Raw genomic sequence first — 18,471 nt, forward strand, 5'->3', positions numbered from 1 at the left:
AGTAAACACTTCATCAAATCTCCACACTAACGTAATGTACTTGCAATAACCCTTATCCCTGAATGGCTTCCGGGCCTTGATAAGTGGTGATCACTGTGTAAAAAAAAAAAAAAAAGAAATGTCTTGCAAAATGTGTTTGCGTCTTAAAATAAAAACAAATTATTTGAACAGTTTTTTTTAACGTCGTTTAATGTACAGTAACGTGAGTGCAGCCGTTTTATGAATGAATACCCCAAGAATCTTAATTGGCGTTCGTTTTGCTTCTTACTTTTTCATCTCTTCCGTTATAGACGATCTGTATCAATTTTTATTGCACTTTGCAACAAATAATTTTTAAAAAACTAAAATTAATTTGATTAAATCTTTTAATAATTAAATATGGTTTTTAACATTTGAAACTCAATATGCAGTTTTGAAATCTTCGTTTTAAAATAAAAAAGATTAAAGATTACTTTTTATTTGCTTTAATAAAAAAAAATGATAATATGTTTGACCTATAGAAGAAATAAGAGACTTTTGGCTATGCAACAAGCATTTATCACATTTTTATTGTAATTCTTAACACTTGCGTACATGAATATTTCAATTAAATACGTTTCTTCATAATTAAAATGTCTCACGAACAGACTCCTGTATATATAGAGTCCTAGAGTGGATGAAACGCGGAATATTCAGTGTAACTTAATCGCCATATATATTTTATAACTTACGAACTAGCTCTACCTACGTATTGAGCACTTTTGAAGTAAATACTTAAAGTTTATGCACCAATTTATACTTTCGTATATTAATTTTATGTGAGTAAATGAAGTAGTTATATATAGTTATCCACATACAGTATACATACGCTATATCACAGCTCATCAGTGCGGCTAGACAGGCAACTACCTCCAGCCAGGGTTAAAACCCGACCACCTGTGCAACAGTCAAGACATTGAACGATTACGGCAATCATTATATATAACTATAAGGTAATACTAAAATAATATATGTACATTTATATATGTATATAACTAAAATGTAAAACTAAAAAAATATAAATAAAATTAAAATCGAGAAATAATGATATGAAACCTTATGTTTAGAATCCTTATTACATGCTTTTGTTTCTAGAAAATATCGAACATTTATGGCTCTCGTCTTGAGGAGGCCTCATGTTTTAACAAGCTTCTGAGCTTGACTTTTACTCCTGATCTTAAATGGAAAACATACATCAAATCTGTTGCCGAAGCCGCTGGAAAAATGACGGGATCCTTTTATCGATCCAGTAGATATCTCACTGCTGATGCAATTCTCTATCTATATGAGAGCCAGGTACGTCTAAGGATGGAGTACTGTTACCACATCTGGACAGGAGCTGCTAGAAAGGACTTGTCCTGCCTTGATAGAGTTCAAAATAGACTTTGTAGCCTCGTAGGAGATGTCCTTTTCTCTTCCCTGCAACCTCTATCTCACAGAAGTGATATTGCGAGTTTGTCTCTGCTTATCGTTATTTTCATGGAAAGTGCCTGACTGAGCTTTAATCTATGGTCCCCCATCGCCAAACGTTCACAAGAAACACTCGTCTAGCTGAAAACACTATCAATAATTTCTCACACTCTTTATCTGCGCCTAAACCTAAAAGTAGATTCCATGAACAAAGCTTCTTTCTTAGAACTGCACGCCTGTGGAATTTACTTCCGTTTTCCTGCTTTCCGGCTGACTACAATATGGTTGTCTTCAAGTCAAACATAAACAAGTTCTTGATGAGCCGTTCCACTTAAGTTAACAAATTTACCGAATTTCCATTACTAATGATTACTATATTGACCAATTGACTACTGTACACTTTTAACCCTTATCCTCGAGTGGCCTCTGGCCTTGATAAGTGGTTAGTCCTATGTAAAAAAAAGCTTAATCTGAAAGTTGTATTGTTTGTATTATTTGGACTACTGCTCTTATCTAGCATATAATTAAACACAACGATTTAGTCAATGTAACCTTCTTCACGTGTATCTTGTCAAATTCTGGAATCTTTCAGTTAAACGTGGGAATCTGCACAGAATTTCGAATGGAATCCTTTATTAATTCATGCTCTTGTTCCATCAGCCTTGCCTGGTAAGAAGCATGTAATTCGCAATTGTATTTTGGGTGTTGCCTGCACTCAGGATTGGATATTCAACCTCCAGAAGAATGTAATTTACTTTTACCAAGTACTTTATGCACAGTCAAATCTAGTATGAATTTTAGAAGCCTTGATCAAATTTTGTTTTGGATATACATTCTTACTGTACTAATCAATACAGATCACTACTTATTGCTACATATCATTCTTATATATATAGTATTTCATGCTAATATACATATTTGTGTGTGTGTGTGTGATATATATATATATATATATATATATATATATATATAATTTTTAAATAAATATTTACTTATTTTTATACATATAGACCTTAGTGTTTCATGCTTATATAATATTTTTAAATATGTATTAACAATCGGTTTCATACAAATAGACACTAGGTTTTCATACTTATATATTTTAGCCCCAGAAAGTTTATCATAAGTCTTTATTTATGATTCCTATAGTACTACTCCTCTACAAACTATTTAGTCTATCTAGCCTCAGGTATTTTTTATGAAGTCCCCTCACCAGGGATTGAACTCACAATGATCACTTTCAGACGTTGTCATCTTTTTTTCCCCCGTCCCTTGATATTACTTCACTTTTATCTTTTTTCTTAATCTTTCTCTTTTCAGAAGTATTTTCTGACAACAAGCCGGATGAAAAAGTGCCTTCTAATCATAAACGAACAGAGTCTAACACAACCACTCTATCCGAGAATAGTTTCCGCAGACAATTCTTGCACAGAAATAAGAAAGTTGTTCTGAGAAAGGACAGCCAAACTGAGTACCAGAGATTTTCCGCAAAGTTTTTGGGTAAGTTTTCTCTTTTTTTTTCCATTTTACTGAATTTGATTTTATCTGCCTGTTTTACAAGTACTTCAATGAAAGGTGCTCTGATGAACTCCTAACACTTATGCCTCCTTGACAAACAGACTCCCGACTAACTGGACAGTTTCTTTCATCTGTCTGATAAACTTTGAAATTTCCTCCCTGTTTTCTGCTTCCCTGACTCTACTAATGTGCAGAAGTTCAAATATAATGTGGACAAACATGTCGCTGCTCAACTCCCTACAGTCCCCTGTAGACATGATCCTAAATTATAACTCCTTAGATCCAAGTGGCAATACATCTTGTTTGGGGTGGAGAAAGAGTAAAATTAAAAAATATTTTCAGAAATGGCCATTCTAGAAAAAAATAAAAATTGAATTAACAAAATTTGATTGTTTATAAGAACGATTTATGGCAACTATTTGTTGACAACTGAGGTAAATCAACGTTGAGTGTGGCCAGTACCAGATGAGTGGTCATTTGTGAATACTAGGTGCTGTATATATTTAGATATTCGAGTATGTATAATACCTCAAAAAGCTACAAGCCCTTACCTTGCACAGTTCCAAGTTAATATTGGGCAAGATGTTAACCTTCCTCTGATATTTTAAAGGATCACCATACAAACAGTTTATGAAGCTCCTCACCCATGATGAAGGCAATCAATCTAGAAAAAAAAAACTCTGATGAAAAAACAAAAACTGGACAGAAAGAGTCTGTTAGCCGTGTAGGGCAATTTTATGTTGATGGTTTCACAAACAAAACAGCTTCTTCCAATGTGTCATAATCCAGCAAGAAAGTAGTAAGGCTTAAAAAACTATCATGAGAATGCTCATGCCAGTATGCAATCTCGTTGAACTGGAGATAAGAAAACATAATAAATGTTGTAGTTTGCAGGAATGCAATCTTATGATAATGTATTCCATGAATGGAAATTCCGTTTAATGTTAAGCACAAAGGAGAAGAAATGAAAGTTCTTTGGAGTTGTGGTAGGAAAGCGAGTTCTTGCTGTGAAAGTTTTACAAGGGAGGGACCATGGGTTGGAGTTCATCTGAGCATCTACTGTGGAAAGGACGATAGAATAGAGAAAGACTATGAACAAATTGCAAAGAAGACAAGATGGCCAATCATAAAAACTAAAATTTGTGCTGTAAAGTGTTTCATTGTTATTCACAATCCATTTTCTAGCCTGAGACATCACTTGACTGCTTGAGCACTTATGTAGTCGCCATGCTAATTAGTTAATTTATATGACTTTAATGTCTACTAGGCACTGTTCTTTAGTGTCTAAGATCTCTCTGTACAGGGGTTTGTCAGGAAAACCTGAAACGAGGATACTCCACCCTACAAGTAAACCGTAACAAAACATTCAAAATAACATAGAATTCAAAGCCCAAATAATTTCATCTTGATATAGCTATGCACTGGTTTATATAAGAAATGGTGCAATAGTGCCTCAAGTAACAAAACTTTGCTAGATACTCTATCAGACCAGATGAATTCAGTAAAATTACAAGAAAGATATAACATAACTGGTTAATTGGGGAGAGGAAAATTGGGTGTTCTCACTTTTCTATTAATTTAATGTTTTGAGAGATAAGAGAGAACTTTATCGAAAAACTTGGATATTTATGTATCTTTTATATAGATATTTATGTATCTTTTATATAGATTAATTGTTAGCCATAGAAAAGGGTCCACTTGATTTCTGAGAAGAGATACTGAAGTAAAGAAAAGATAATTAAATACGAAGGTCTCATGTACATGTAAAGAAACTGGAATCTTAGGAAGATCTCTATTATTCTAGTAAATTATAGAAGCTATCAGGCTCATGAAAAATAATGTCAAAATCTACCTGGCGAATATATCGAGTGAACCAAATGCAAGAGAGATCCAAACAATTGCACTTAAAGAGATGGTTAGGTTCTCAAAAAATATCTCTGTGTTGAAATCTCTGAGATAGAGATTAATGTCAGACATGTCGAGGATCCCTCATCACCAATAAAAACAAAAATTTATATATATATATATATATATATATATATATATATATATATATATATATATATATATATACTCGTGCTGGTCAATAAAATAGAACATGTTTTTTGGCGCTAAATTCTTATTGAGGACGATCTGTAAGATATAATTTGTGCTAAAATATCCCTTTCATGCTAAACTAACTGAAACAGTTGTTTTACAACAGAATATTTTTTTTCATATCAATTGCAATGTCAGTTTTTGAATATTTCCTGTTTCAAAATAATAGATTAATAATTGTGAAACTATTAATAAAGTTTTCATATGAGAAAACATATCAAAATCATACTTATATGTACGATCGTTTCGGAGAGGATTTCCTTTTATTTATTCGATATTTACAAATAAAACCATCGAGAAATAAGTAAAATATTTCTGGATATCGTCTCTTCACCGGCATAAATGGAGGGGAAGGAGGGGAGGGGAGGAAGAAGACACTAAATATATATTATAAGTGCCGTTCATTAACATATGAGGAAAACAACTATTTTAAGAAGGATGAATTGAAGAGGACAGACAGTTGAATGAGAATATTCGACTGATATTTGTTGTTGTTCATTGTGAGATTATAGAAGAGAAGTTTCGTTAATTTCCTTATGGGATTAAATAATTGCAGTAAATTAAGCATGGATAATCTGACAGATTTTCACCGTGCAGCAATCCTCTCATATGTTCATCATTCAACTGGCAACGTATCAATTTCAATACTCCTCATCCTCGAATGGCATTTAGTCTTGTTAAGTAGCGACCTATTATTAAAAAAAAAAAACGAAGACAATAAATTGTTAAAGACGCGTGTGATCCTTCAAGGGGATAGAAATGGAAATGTGATGGCCATAAAAGAGTATCTGTTGATATAAATGGGCAATAATAAAAACCCATTTATGACTTTCTGTCGTTTTCTGCAACTCGAAAGTATTTTGTGATTTGGATCAGTGAGTCTTCTCATAACAATGTGCTGAACATCAAAGACAGCTCAAACCTAACAGACAATCTTGGGCTTTGCAAGAGAATCAATTCCCAGGAATCTTCTTTTTGCTTTCCTTTTCTTATTATTCTTCATTTTGAATAGTCCATATCTGAAAGGAAATATAACGAAAGATGTTTACCTACCAAAATAAAAATGAACCAAATTGCTTCAGTACAATTCCATTCTTAAAAACACACAAATCAACCAAACCAAACACAGGTGAGAAGAATTGGTTTGATTTATTTATTTAACGGCATATCAGCCCTTGAATTTGTCTCATGTACTTTTTTTTTTTAATTCTTATTTTTTTTGAAAAAGGGAGTGTTCCTTCCAAAATATCAATCCATTTTTCACTATCCCACATTTTATTAATTCTAAATGAAAGATTTAAATAGTTTAGTTTTTAAAGAAAAATATATCTTCAATTATTTGTTTTTGTTCAACTTCTAATTCAGTATTTCGTTTTTCCTGCATTAAAAATAGTCTTATTAAGTACCTATATACTTATTTACAAGCAATGTTTTAAATCAACTACCATACAATTTTAATACTGAAATATAATAACCATTATTATTTTTATTATTTGTACTCTCTAGAAGTTCTCACATAGCTCGTCATCAGAGATTACTCACTGATAACTGGTGGTATTCCCTGGAGTCTGGGTGACAACAGGTTTCCTCAGATTTTCAATACTCTCCATCTCCTTTGAAAACGCCTTTGCATTATCATAACAGCCACTTACCATTGATTGATTGCTGGCAACGATTATTAGTCTTCACTAGAATTTCGGTGACAATAAGACTTTCCAATGTCTTAGTACTCTTCACAGTAGAGGTCTGGCTAGTGCTCTCTTTATTTGGTCTTTCCATTCTCCCTGACATTTTATGGCTATTTTGTGGGGTATTAGCCTCAGTTGTTTTCTTTTTGATTTGGTGTGTGTGTGAGGGGGGGGGGGCACACGGTTTATAAGATTTCTTGCAGTTTTCCAGTACTCCCATTCAATAACTTTTGAAAATGAACTTAATCTCTTGTTTAATCCATGCAAGTAGATTATTCTTTTCCCCTCAGCCATGTCTGAGTAATAGGATCCATCATTAATACATGTGATGATAACTAAAAAAAAATATTTTAAAAAATGAACATTTCTATCTGTTCATTGATGGCAGAATGAGACCCCCTGCCCATGAATTAAGCAAAGGGTTCAGTTTGAAAATCCGTATAGATTGCTAAGAGAACAATAACAATCCACTGTATTATTTGAATCAATTTATGGCATGTAAACTTGGTATTAGTATTAATAGATGTGGTTGAAGAAGGTTTGGGGTTACAAGTGCCGAAAATATTCCCAAGTTCCAACAGATTCCATTAAAGTAGGTTAGAGGGTACATTGATCATAACCTTATGAAAATAACTACCAAGATGAAAATAATAGTTGTTGGTTAGTTGTTTGTTTTACGGCATATCAACCCTTTTCATGTTATTTAATGCCGAATCCAGTGATTTTGAAGAAAATATTTTTAATAGAATATATTTGTTTTTTTCCAAGTCGGTTTCTATTTAACCCATAGTTGGGACCCTGACAGGTACTACCACACCGCGTCAGAGTGGACCTGGGAGCAATGGCGATTAAAGGGTGGCTCCACACTCCCCAAAGGCCGCAAGCTGGGGTCTCACTATCGGATGTAATTTAAGGTTATATCCAGGACTCAAAGAATAAGCTACTCACATAGATTAAATATAGTCTTCTGTTTGAAATTCCGTATAGGTTCCCAAGTTCGACTATATGCACCTGAAGAAGTTTGGAAGTTACATCAACTGAAACGTTGTAAGAATAATATTCAAGATGAAAATAGCGATCTAAGTAATCTAAATTATGAATCTTCATCGCAAAATTATTAAAGATTAAAAAAGGGATATATTTTATGCAAAACAATAATTTTTCAATGGAATAGCTTTTCTTCCTGAATCATCAGAATAAGAAATGTGTAAAAACAAAAAAAATAAAAATAAAAAATTCAGCAAAATAGCATTAGGATGGCTTTGTTTTCTCAAACATTTTATTCATCTCTCATTAGAGTAAAATGCAATCCTATTCTTGTTTTGTAATAAAATTACTTTTGCTCGCACGAGAACTGCATCCAGCATTGTCGCACGTTGCCTACACAATTGCATCAACAGAGCATAAACTTTCTGACGAGCAATAAAAAAAGGTAAAGTATTATTAAATAATTGTTTGTGCTCATCACGACTATAACTAAAAATAATCTTGTCTTTTATGCTTCATACCTCTACTATTATATAAAAGTCACTTTGTGTGTGCGTGTGAGTTTCTTCCTCATAGGCTCAGGCGTTTCGGAACCAGACAAAGGTAATTTATATGTCTGGCAGTGTTCTTAGATATGTTTTGCACAGAAATTCATCTAATAAATATCGAAAATCAAAAAAAAAAAAAAAAAATCAAATCTTAAAAACAATCTTTCTCTCTTATAAATAAAAAGAAGTGTAGGGGACTAGGATATATAAATACCCCAATCCCGTTACAAAAGAATAATGAAACGAATGGGAATTGAAGGAAACAAAGACTCAATTAATGGATAAGATAAATGTCGTTTATTTGCTGTTGAAAGAAATGAACGTTTTAGTTATAACATGTCCGCGCGTATGTAACCCATGTTCGTTACAGGACTGGTGTTGTAGCAAGAATAGGAAATGTGTTTTCATCTCAAGTTCGGGGTCACTATTGTTTGTTCGCGTGTTGGAAGAGAAATAAATGTTGTAGGAAAATTGAGAATGGTAGTCCAGCATGTAGACAAAGAAGAGGATATTAGAGTTGTCATCAGTTAGTAGTCAGCTATGCGAAGGTGTTCTTAGTGGCCAGTAGTAGATGGAGAGAGAAAGAGTGAGAATGTATACATACAGTCTTTAGCTCGTGCCCCATACATAGTAGGAAGTGGGCGTGAGGTACGTGTGCGCTCGCCAAAACGGCGGCGGCTTGTTAGCCCAACCTCTCTCGTTGAGAGTTGGTCCTAAAAAGAGTTAGAAACAGTTTGTCTCCATGTTTTATACTCGCTTCCAGAGTGTATCTTGCGCATGTGTATTTCCTTAGAAAGCGGAAGTGACGTCGTCCATGTGCGTGTTCGTGTTCGCGTATATATACGTGAATGTGAGTGTATGTACGCGAACGTGAATAAGTGTACATGTGTGGACGTGGGCGCGTATGTTTGTGTGTGCGTATGTATATGACAGCTTGAAATATGAATGTGTGTTTTGTGTGAGACTTGAAAAAGGCTCGTACAGAAGAATTTTTACAGGGGAATATTTTACGTTACACCAGCCAAGGTAAATAATAAAAATCTCAGCAAATCATTCCCTCTTGAAAAAACAAAACAAAAAAAAATAGATTTATTATCACCTGAAGATATAGCTGAGTCGTAGAGCATTCGACTGCAGATCGAATGATCCCCTGTTCAAGTCCGGGTGTACCTCAACATTTTATTTTAATTTTTTTCTTATTAATGAGTTCAATTTATGATAAACGAAGAGGTACCATTTAAAATCGCTGCAAATCATTTCTTTGTTTGCATATTTTAAAACTAAACATTAATCAGAAGTGACTTTTCCAGGGCATTCATTATCAAACGAAAATATCAGCTGATGTGATATTCTAAAAAAACACAGACGAAATTTGATGAACGACATTATCATTATTATTATTATTATTAATAATTTTTTTAGGGTAGGCGGAGGAATTAGTCCACCGGGCAAATTATTCCTCATAATATATAATAATCAATAGAGGATTGATTCTATAATACATACATATGTAATTTGCATAAATTAAAATGTCATGTTTAAGCATATTGTACGACCGGGCAACGTCGGGCGTCCAGCTAGTCTTCTATAAATGATTATGCATGCATGTATAGCATCTTATATAAAGTTACGTATATGTGTAAGTTTATATAGTTGTGTATATAAGAGTTTCACTCCTAAACTAATTAACCGATCCTTATGAATTTTGAACCATAGCTTTAGACGATAGGGGTTCAAATGTAGGATATATTTAGTTTAAACTAGTTTATGCAAAGTGGAAAAAGAGAAAGTGGAAGCCATTCATAAAAAATTTTGCAACCCTTTAACAACAGATATAAGACATTTATTAACATTCCCCAAATGTCAGCTTCTTTTTAGTTTTATGGAGGGGGGCATGGAATGCTCACAACGTCAATTCGAATGTATAAGATTTGTATAGAATTTAATCCATCGTCTATAATAACCAATTATGCGAAACCTTTTAAGATTAAACCTTGAATTTTATACATTTTCTAGAATTAAAAGCCAGTAACGGATTTTTCTCATAATTGGAATCAGGTTTAGTTTCATTATACGTTGATTTTAATTTTGACCAGGTAACATAAATGTGGTATGCAACTGTTCTCTTTCTCTTTCATATATATATATATATATATATATATATATATATATATATATAAGAGCGAGAGAGATAGATATACACACATATTTATTATGTATGTATATATATATATATATATATATATATATATATATATATATATACACTGACATGTATGCAATAATTATATATATATATATATATATATATATATATATATAATAGATACTTTACATTTGAGCAAATTCTTGTATAGTTTACTTTTTTATATTTTTTCTGATTAGTTCTTTTTATTTTCGTATTAAAATTCTTATTCGCATTCTGTCGTTTTCATCTCATCGTTCCATGTAATGCAATTTAAGTTGTTTCTTATTAAAATGATTCAATTTCTTTTTATTCATATTACACTAAAACATATTAATGCGATACACAAGATAATTTCAAATTTGTGATTGAATTGTGAAAGAAAACGAACAAAAGTTTTTCTTTCTCAACTGCAATCATTACATAATTTCAGTTTATATGCATTAAATTCATAATATGTTTTGACTAGTCTTCATTTTTTTAACCTTATAATTGCTGCTCTGCCTGCACTTCTTAATCTGGGGGCCATGACTCACCAAATATGTGGGAAGACTAAAGATTATATGAAAGTTAAACCAGACCAATAATGATTGAGGACGTATTGCATACAGAGAAATGATACTAGACAACTGTTGATATTAAACGTTTTTAAATAACCACCTTAAAATACAAATCATCAAAAGATACGTAGGCATAATGAACGCACACATATCCAGGCAATGTCTGAATTCTTAAAAAAATAATGAGGACGTAAATGGATGATAGTTTTTAATGCTACTAAGACAAATCTCTCTTTCTTTTAATAATTATAAGAAATCCTTTCAACCATTGATTGCCATTGCAAATAGCACCCTACCTAAGAGTACATCAGTTAAACTTCTGGGTCTTACATTCATATGCAACGTGGATTTAAATAAATACATAGAAAGCATTACCAAATCTGCTGCAGAGAAAGTTGGTTCCCTTTACCGTGTTAGAAAACGTCACACACCTGCCAATATCCAACAAAACCACCATTCACCGATGCATGGAGTATTATTGTTACTTATGAGCTTGGGCATTAACCATTACTTACTCCCTATTAGACAAGGTGTCCAAAAAAGTGCCTCTAATCTGATATATTCCACACTATCTACCAAGTCCAATTACTGCAATATTGCACCCTTGTGCTTGTTTTATAAGTACTTTAATGGAATCTGCTCCAATGAATTCGCAACATTTTTCCTCCCCATCCCTGAATGTAAATATCTTTGTCCAGCCCAATAAGCAACAAAATTCCAACCCTTCACTGTGGAAGATGCTAGAAGGCTTTCTACTCTAAGATACTTTCTTCATAATGCTAGCCTTTCAAATTCCCTCCCAGAATCCTGTTTACCTGTTTTCCTGACTGTACTAACAGGTAAAAATGTTAATGTAATTTGTACAAACATCTGCCTATAAAACTCCTCATTTAGGATGTCCCTGTTGGAATGCTTTCTAATTCACAGTAGGCTTTTACATCTCAGTTGCAATGTGCCTCGTCTGCGGGGAATAAAAGTAAAAAAAAAAAAATGGTAAAAAAAAATTAAAATCAGCAAAGAAGTTTCAAAAAAGGAAAAGTGCTATTTTTTTTCTTTTAATTTTTAATTCTCTAAATATGTGATAACGTTAGATCTCACTGCTGTCGACGAAGAGGGGAGTCTATCTGGCATGTGTGTGCACATAATGATTTATGGAAGTGAAAACAGGCATGTTACATGCAGGTAAATTTTAATCCAGACACCACAACTGCTAATATAAAACATTTTTAAATAAAAATCAGTCAGAAAGATCACTCATTTTAAATTGAAGAGTATAATAGGAGTTATCTACCTTCATTTTTAAAACATGCAATGATACAATGGATAGGAAATGTGAATCTTAAAGATAGACATAGAACTTATGACCTCAGATGAAGCTTAAATCTGGATATAAGCAAAACAGGAGAGTCTGTTGGTTTGGTCACATCGTAAGAATAGACGAAATTGTTTGGGTTAGGGAAAGGTAGAACAATTGAGGTAGCAGGATGATTTGATATGGTCAAGAAATAATTGGGCGAAATGATAAAGATGGATTTAAGAGAACCAGAATAAAGACCTTGTTAGTTTGGAAGTAAATTTCTAAAAGCCGTCCAACACATGCCAGCATGTACAACAAGCGAATGTGAACATGATTATGTACAGTGCTCAGGCGCAGTAAAACATGCCAGAAATTGAAGCATAATAAGAATAAGTATTTTCTGAAAGAAACTAAAGCGAAGTGGATTATTTTCTGACAGATAGCATTGTAGGAGAAGGAAAAGATGAATTGGATTGTCAGAATCAAATCGTTGTTTGTTAGATGGATTTTGAGAATTCGATTGGCTTTTCTTTATATATTAGAATAAAGATGATAGAGAGGAATGCAAAAGTAGGTTAATGTTATGATACTTAACCTATTAAGATATTAACACATTAAATCAGTTGCCCTCATTTAACATGATCTAACCCCTATGGACTGTTTTATTTAGGGGAGAGTGAGGTTGTACAAAGAATAGAGCTTTTGCACACAAGTCACAAACTATTGACTCTGTGATTTAGTTCATCTTGCAGTCGTGTCAGGAAAATGATGCTGATAAAGATCTTTCCGTCCACAGCGTACATGAGTCTGCTCTCGATGACATAAATGTGTGAATTCTGACAGCAAACAGTTTGTGTAGGTGAGGGATTAAGACTAGGCTTATTAACTAAATTCGTTTGTTTGTATAGTAAATACATTGTTGTTCGCGTTTTCTTTTTACATAACTGCGTACCTACTTTTCCAGTTCTCTGTAAGTATGTGTGTGTATATATATATATATAATTATTCCAGGTTAATATTTTACAGGGGTGAAACCACTAATTAATTTTTAACGAGGTCCATACAAGAGTGCTCACTACCGAATTAAGGCAAGGTATACTTTTCATTTATTTTACATAAGCATTTATATGTCGCTACACAGTCATGAGCATGGTTCGGTCAGCCAGTTACAAGTAATTAGAGACCTCTTCAGGCGATATTGCTTATACAAAAGTAGAGTCCATAAAGGCATTACGAACTTTACATAATACAACTATCTAGTGCTTTATTTACTTTCTTCACACATTTATTATAATTTAGGCTCTCTAAAGTTTGGATCTTAATTTAGAGGGTTTTTTTTTTATTATCTTTAGATTTCCTGTAATTATATGCTCTATGTCATTTTTACAGAAAGGAGGCGTTTTACATTCACATTCTGGAATATTATTATTATTATTATTATTATTATTATTATTATTATTATTATTATTATTTATATTCTCTACCGTTTCTTTATAATTAAAAATCTTATTTCGTATGGTTTGCTATATATGTAACTGTTGGATGCTGTTCCTTTATTTTAAGTTCATTTGGTTTTGATTGTATGAATATTGGATTATTAAATATTTTAGGTAAATTTATATCGTCGAGTCCTCTATTTTCATACAAAACTACGCAGACATTTCGAGGTTATTACTTTTTTAATATATTTTTCATACTTTCAACCGGTGGGTTATATAATTTCGTATGGATTATATCCATACTATTAAGCGAATTCTTATTTCTGGTTAATATCTAGGAAAGAAGAATTTGCTCAATAGTATATCACATTTGATTGTATACATGCGACTCGAGACCGCTTATGAATTTCATACTTTCATGAAACTTCCTCCTTTGGAGGAAGCCGGTTAAACCCAAATAGGGTTAGTGCTCTCCCACACACACACACACACACACACACACACACACACACACACACACACACACACATCTGGTTGTAATATTTTAGATGCTATTTCCCTTAATATTTTCTCTTTTTTTTTTTAAGTATTCTAATATAATTGAAAAACTCAGAAAATTTAGTAATTATAATTTCTCTAGTTTCTTTTTAAATTTCTCGCATGAAATGGCAGATTCTCTATTATTTCTATTTACATATGTCTTATCTTTAATACCGTACGTAGACAAACGTGGATATAATCGTTCTACCTTTTCAGAATCGTTTTATATGTTTATTTTTCTTGACTTCAATATTTAAACCATACGAATAGATTACTCACATTTTTTTACTCATTACATCTTCTTTATCCTGACGCATTTTAAGTATACATTTATCTACTTCACCAAACCTATTATATCCACTATCTTTTAATTTTTCAATAATTTGTATGGAAAAAGACGATTGGCTACATATTTCTTTGTAATAACACAGAGACAGCCTTCATTACTAATTCTATGTAAATTCATACGCTTACTTAAAGGTATTTTGGCTTACCTTTAAGTAAGCATATGAATTAAAGGCAACACTGTTTCTCCTATGTATTGTAAATTACAATTTTTAAATAAATAAAAATAAACAATAAATGTATTGTAAATTACAATTTTTAAATAAATAAAAATAAACAATAAATGTATTGTAAATTACAATTTTTAAATAAATAAAAATAAACAATAAATGTATTGTAAATTACAATTTTTAAATAAATAAAAATAAACAATAAATGTATTGTCAATTACAATTTTTAAATAAATAAAAATAAACAATAAAAATAAATGTATTGTAAATTACAATTTTTAAATAAATAAAAATAAACAATAAAAATAAATGTATTGTAAATTACAATTTTTAAATAAATAAAAATAAACAATAAAAATAAATGTATTGTAAATTACAATTTTTACAGGGTAACAAGTAAATCAAATTTTGTAACTTATATGACAAATCTTCCTTCGAATGATTTAGGACAGGATAAATTGATTGTTGGTTTTTATTTTTAACTAGCCTGGGTGCCCGGCGTTGCCCGGATGTTTTAAAGTGTATGTTGAGCAATAATAAAAGTTGTAGTAGTAAGGGAAGGCTCAGAACCCGTGACGCAAAGGCAGAAAAAAAGTGGAGGTGCGTGTAAGGGTGTTGGTTGAGCCAAAAAAAAAAAAAAAAGGGGGGAAAATTGCGAGCATAAAAAAAAATAGCAGTAAGCCGGCTCGAACCCGTCTCACATCAGAAGAAAAAAGAGTCTTAACGATGTGGCCACCATGGTTGTGACGTCATGGGCGGTCGAAATAACGCGTTTTATGCGACGTCCTGGAAGCGAGGATTGAATGACTTTCAAAAAATGTCAGCGAAAGAAAACGACCCTGCTTGTACAAAAGTGCCCAGCTAAGGATGCAGAAATTAATGTTTTTGGCCAATTTTTCGGTATTTGTCGTCTGAAGAGTGGAGCTTCAAAATGATACCGATCTTGTGAAAATCCGTCGCCTCTGTCGAAAGTTGTAGGCAGACATAGACTAACGGGGTGTACCCGGCGTGGCTCGGGTGTTTGTAGGTGTGTGTGTGTGTGTGTTGGGGGGGGGGTGATCAAAACGTTTGGCCAGGTGTTTGGAGGTGTAAAAGAAAAAAAAAGTTTTAGTAGGAAAGTAGGCTTAAACCCTGAACCTTTGACGTGGAGATAGAAACGAAATGGAAAAAAAAAACCTGGGTTCTAGCCATCTCGGCCAGGAGAGAGGAGGAATGAAAAACCTCTTAATTTAACGTTTATAAAATGAAATTAACAGGTGCGAGAACCTTAAGTCGCGTGATGTTTGACCTTGAAACATGACACGGCTGCAAGCCAGTTTTCGCTTGTTTTATACTGAAAAGCGAACGATACACCGGACGCTCTAAAAATCTGGAAAAAATAGCGTGTGAAAGTCGGGCAAATTAAATAGACAGGCGACCCCCGTTCGTAACTCATATATATTATCATGAAGACGTGATATAAAAAGTTTTAAAAAGGAATGAGCCGACTGAAAAGTCCAGCGAAAAAGCCTTTTACACACATACACAAAAAGCGAACATACATACATACACACGTTTTCGCTTTTATATATATAAAGTTTAGAATCTTTTTCTAATATTGCTTACTGGTGCATGTTTTATAATTGAATCACCTTCTAGCGAAGTCAAAAACAACTCTAAAGGATAAAGTCGAATGAGACAGAAAAGACTGCCAGCTTAAAGATGAGGGAGACTATGAAATTACTAACATTGTTTCAGTGCAATGGACTGCATGTTATTGTTTATGGAGATGGTTCATGACAAAAATTTGTTGACATTGGATTTAAAGGTGCACAAGTTGTAATGAGTGGGGAAACAGTACTGCAGCAATGTGTTCCACAGATAGAAATCGCTTATAAAGAAGCTCGCTCTGTCCATAAAAAATTTGCCTGATGCTAGACACATTGAATGAGAATGGGAAGATTTTTGAGTTTTTTTATCATGGTAGAATGACGAGTACTTGCTGTTAATGTCCTTCAAAGAGGAAGCAAAGATTGAAGCACAATCAAAATAACAATGGAATGGAGAGAGATTAACATCGTCTCTTTTGTGAGCAAGAAACCTATTTATAGTGCAAAACAATTACGAGTCAAATTTTATTGTTGGTGTTTATAATTAATAGATAACAAAGTTTGGAATCTCTTTCTAACTTTGCTGACTGATGCTACACAATCTTCCTATCAAGATTTTTCCCTTTGATAGATTAATCTAAGCTTAGCTTACATAAAGTAATAAATAGTGCAGTCGTAAGCTGATTATATATTCCTGTTACAAATGGCAAGTACCAAGAGAAATGGTCTGGAGCTTTGATAACGGTAGACATATTTATGTCTTCATGAGATTTGTGTGTTGTTCCATATTTCTTGACTGCAATATCGTAATTTCAGAGAAGTCTATGGAGAGTATGTTAGGTGCACTGTTTATCTGGGATGAATGATGAAGAGTGACCTTAAATTTATCTAGAACACCATGTGAAAAGTAGATAGTTGATTGCTTAGTTAAGCCATGTAATCTAGGCAGTATCACTTCTAGGAGTTTATGTCTCGCTCGAATCTATGATAAGAAACTATACTTCATAAACAACAATTGACAACCTTTGAGCGAGGAGCAAAGTGTGGTATTCGTTTTGATGCTTAATCTTTTCTCTTCTCGATCACTGAAGGATGAATACTTCTAGACTTTGTGCCTAACTCTGCCTTGATGAGAGAGGCAAATAAATATGGACACTTTGATCTTTTGGCTAGGAGCAAAATGTAGTATCTGTTCTTATATTACACTTCACCTTTTCTGTACTCAGTCAGGGAGGATTTTCATTTTGGTACAAATTCAGTGTGTCCCTTTTTGGAGATATTCACTACATTAAAAACCGATCTTGTATCTGATTCTGCCCTCATAGGGAATCAAGTAAATAGGAACTAGAGTTTGTAAATAAACCAAAGTGTTAATCATCATCATCGGTTTAATGGTAGTTTTACAGGCTGGCTTGTGCTGGGTGGCTTTTAGAGGTCAACTTTCAAACTAATCTATCTCTGGTCAGGTTTTTATTTATCCTTCTTTCTCTCAAATCTATACTTATCACTTTTTCCCATGTTTTCCCTAGGTATTCGTTACCAACAGATCTTACTACCTCAACTTATCTACATCTACTAATCCAAGAACTCGCATCTATTCTTTCAATGTGACTAAACCAAAAAAGTATTCAGTTCTACACACATCTCGCTATATTGTTCAGATTTAATCTTCATCTGGGAAAATATGTAGAACTTGCTAGAGAACTAAAAAGAACATGGGACATGAAGAAAATCATTATAATACCAAAAATTATAAGAACATGGGACATGAAGAAAATCATTATAATACCAAAAATTATAAGAACATGGGACATGAAGAAAATCATTATAATACCAAAAATTATAAGAACATGGGACATGAAGAAAATCATTATAATACCAAAAATTAAAAGAACATGGGACATGAAGAAAATCATTATAATACCAAAAATGATAAGAACATGGGACATGAAGAAAATCATTATAATACCAAAAGTTATAAGAACATGGGACATGAAGAAAATCATTATAATACCAAAAGTTATAAGAACATGGGACATGAAGAAAATCATTATAATACCAAAAGTTATAAGAACATGGG

General features: G+C 32.7%; 1 protein-coding gene across 3 annotated transcripts in view; it reads left to right on the top strand.

Annotated features, from left to right (window-relative positions):
• Positions 1-18,471, top strand: part of LOC145279856 (uncharacterized) — a 1,383,997-nt gene that overhangs the window by 585,506 nt on the left and 780,020 nt on the right. For all 3 annotated transcript variants that reach the window (XM_080131300.1, XM_080131301.1, XM_080131302.1), the window contains one exon: positions 2,749-2,928. In XM_080131300.1, the coding sequence (XP_079987426.1) occupies positions 2,749-2,928 (180 nt within the window). The remainder of the gene's footprint in view (positions 1-2,748; positions 2,929-18,471) is intronic.

Source organism: Euprymna scolopes, chromosome 7 (assembly GCF_053919585.1).
Source record: "Euprymna scolopes isolate OS-2025 chromosome 7, ASM5391958v1, whole genome shotgun sequence".
Taxonomy (NCBI): Eukaryota; Metazoa; Mollusca; class Cephalopoda; order Sepiida; family Sepiolidae; genus Euprymna; species Euprymna scolopes.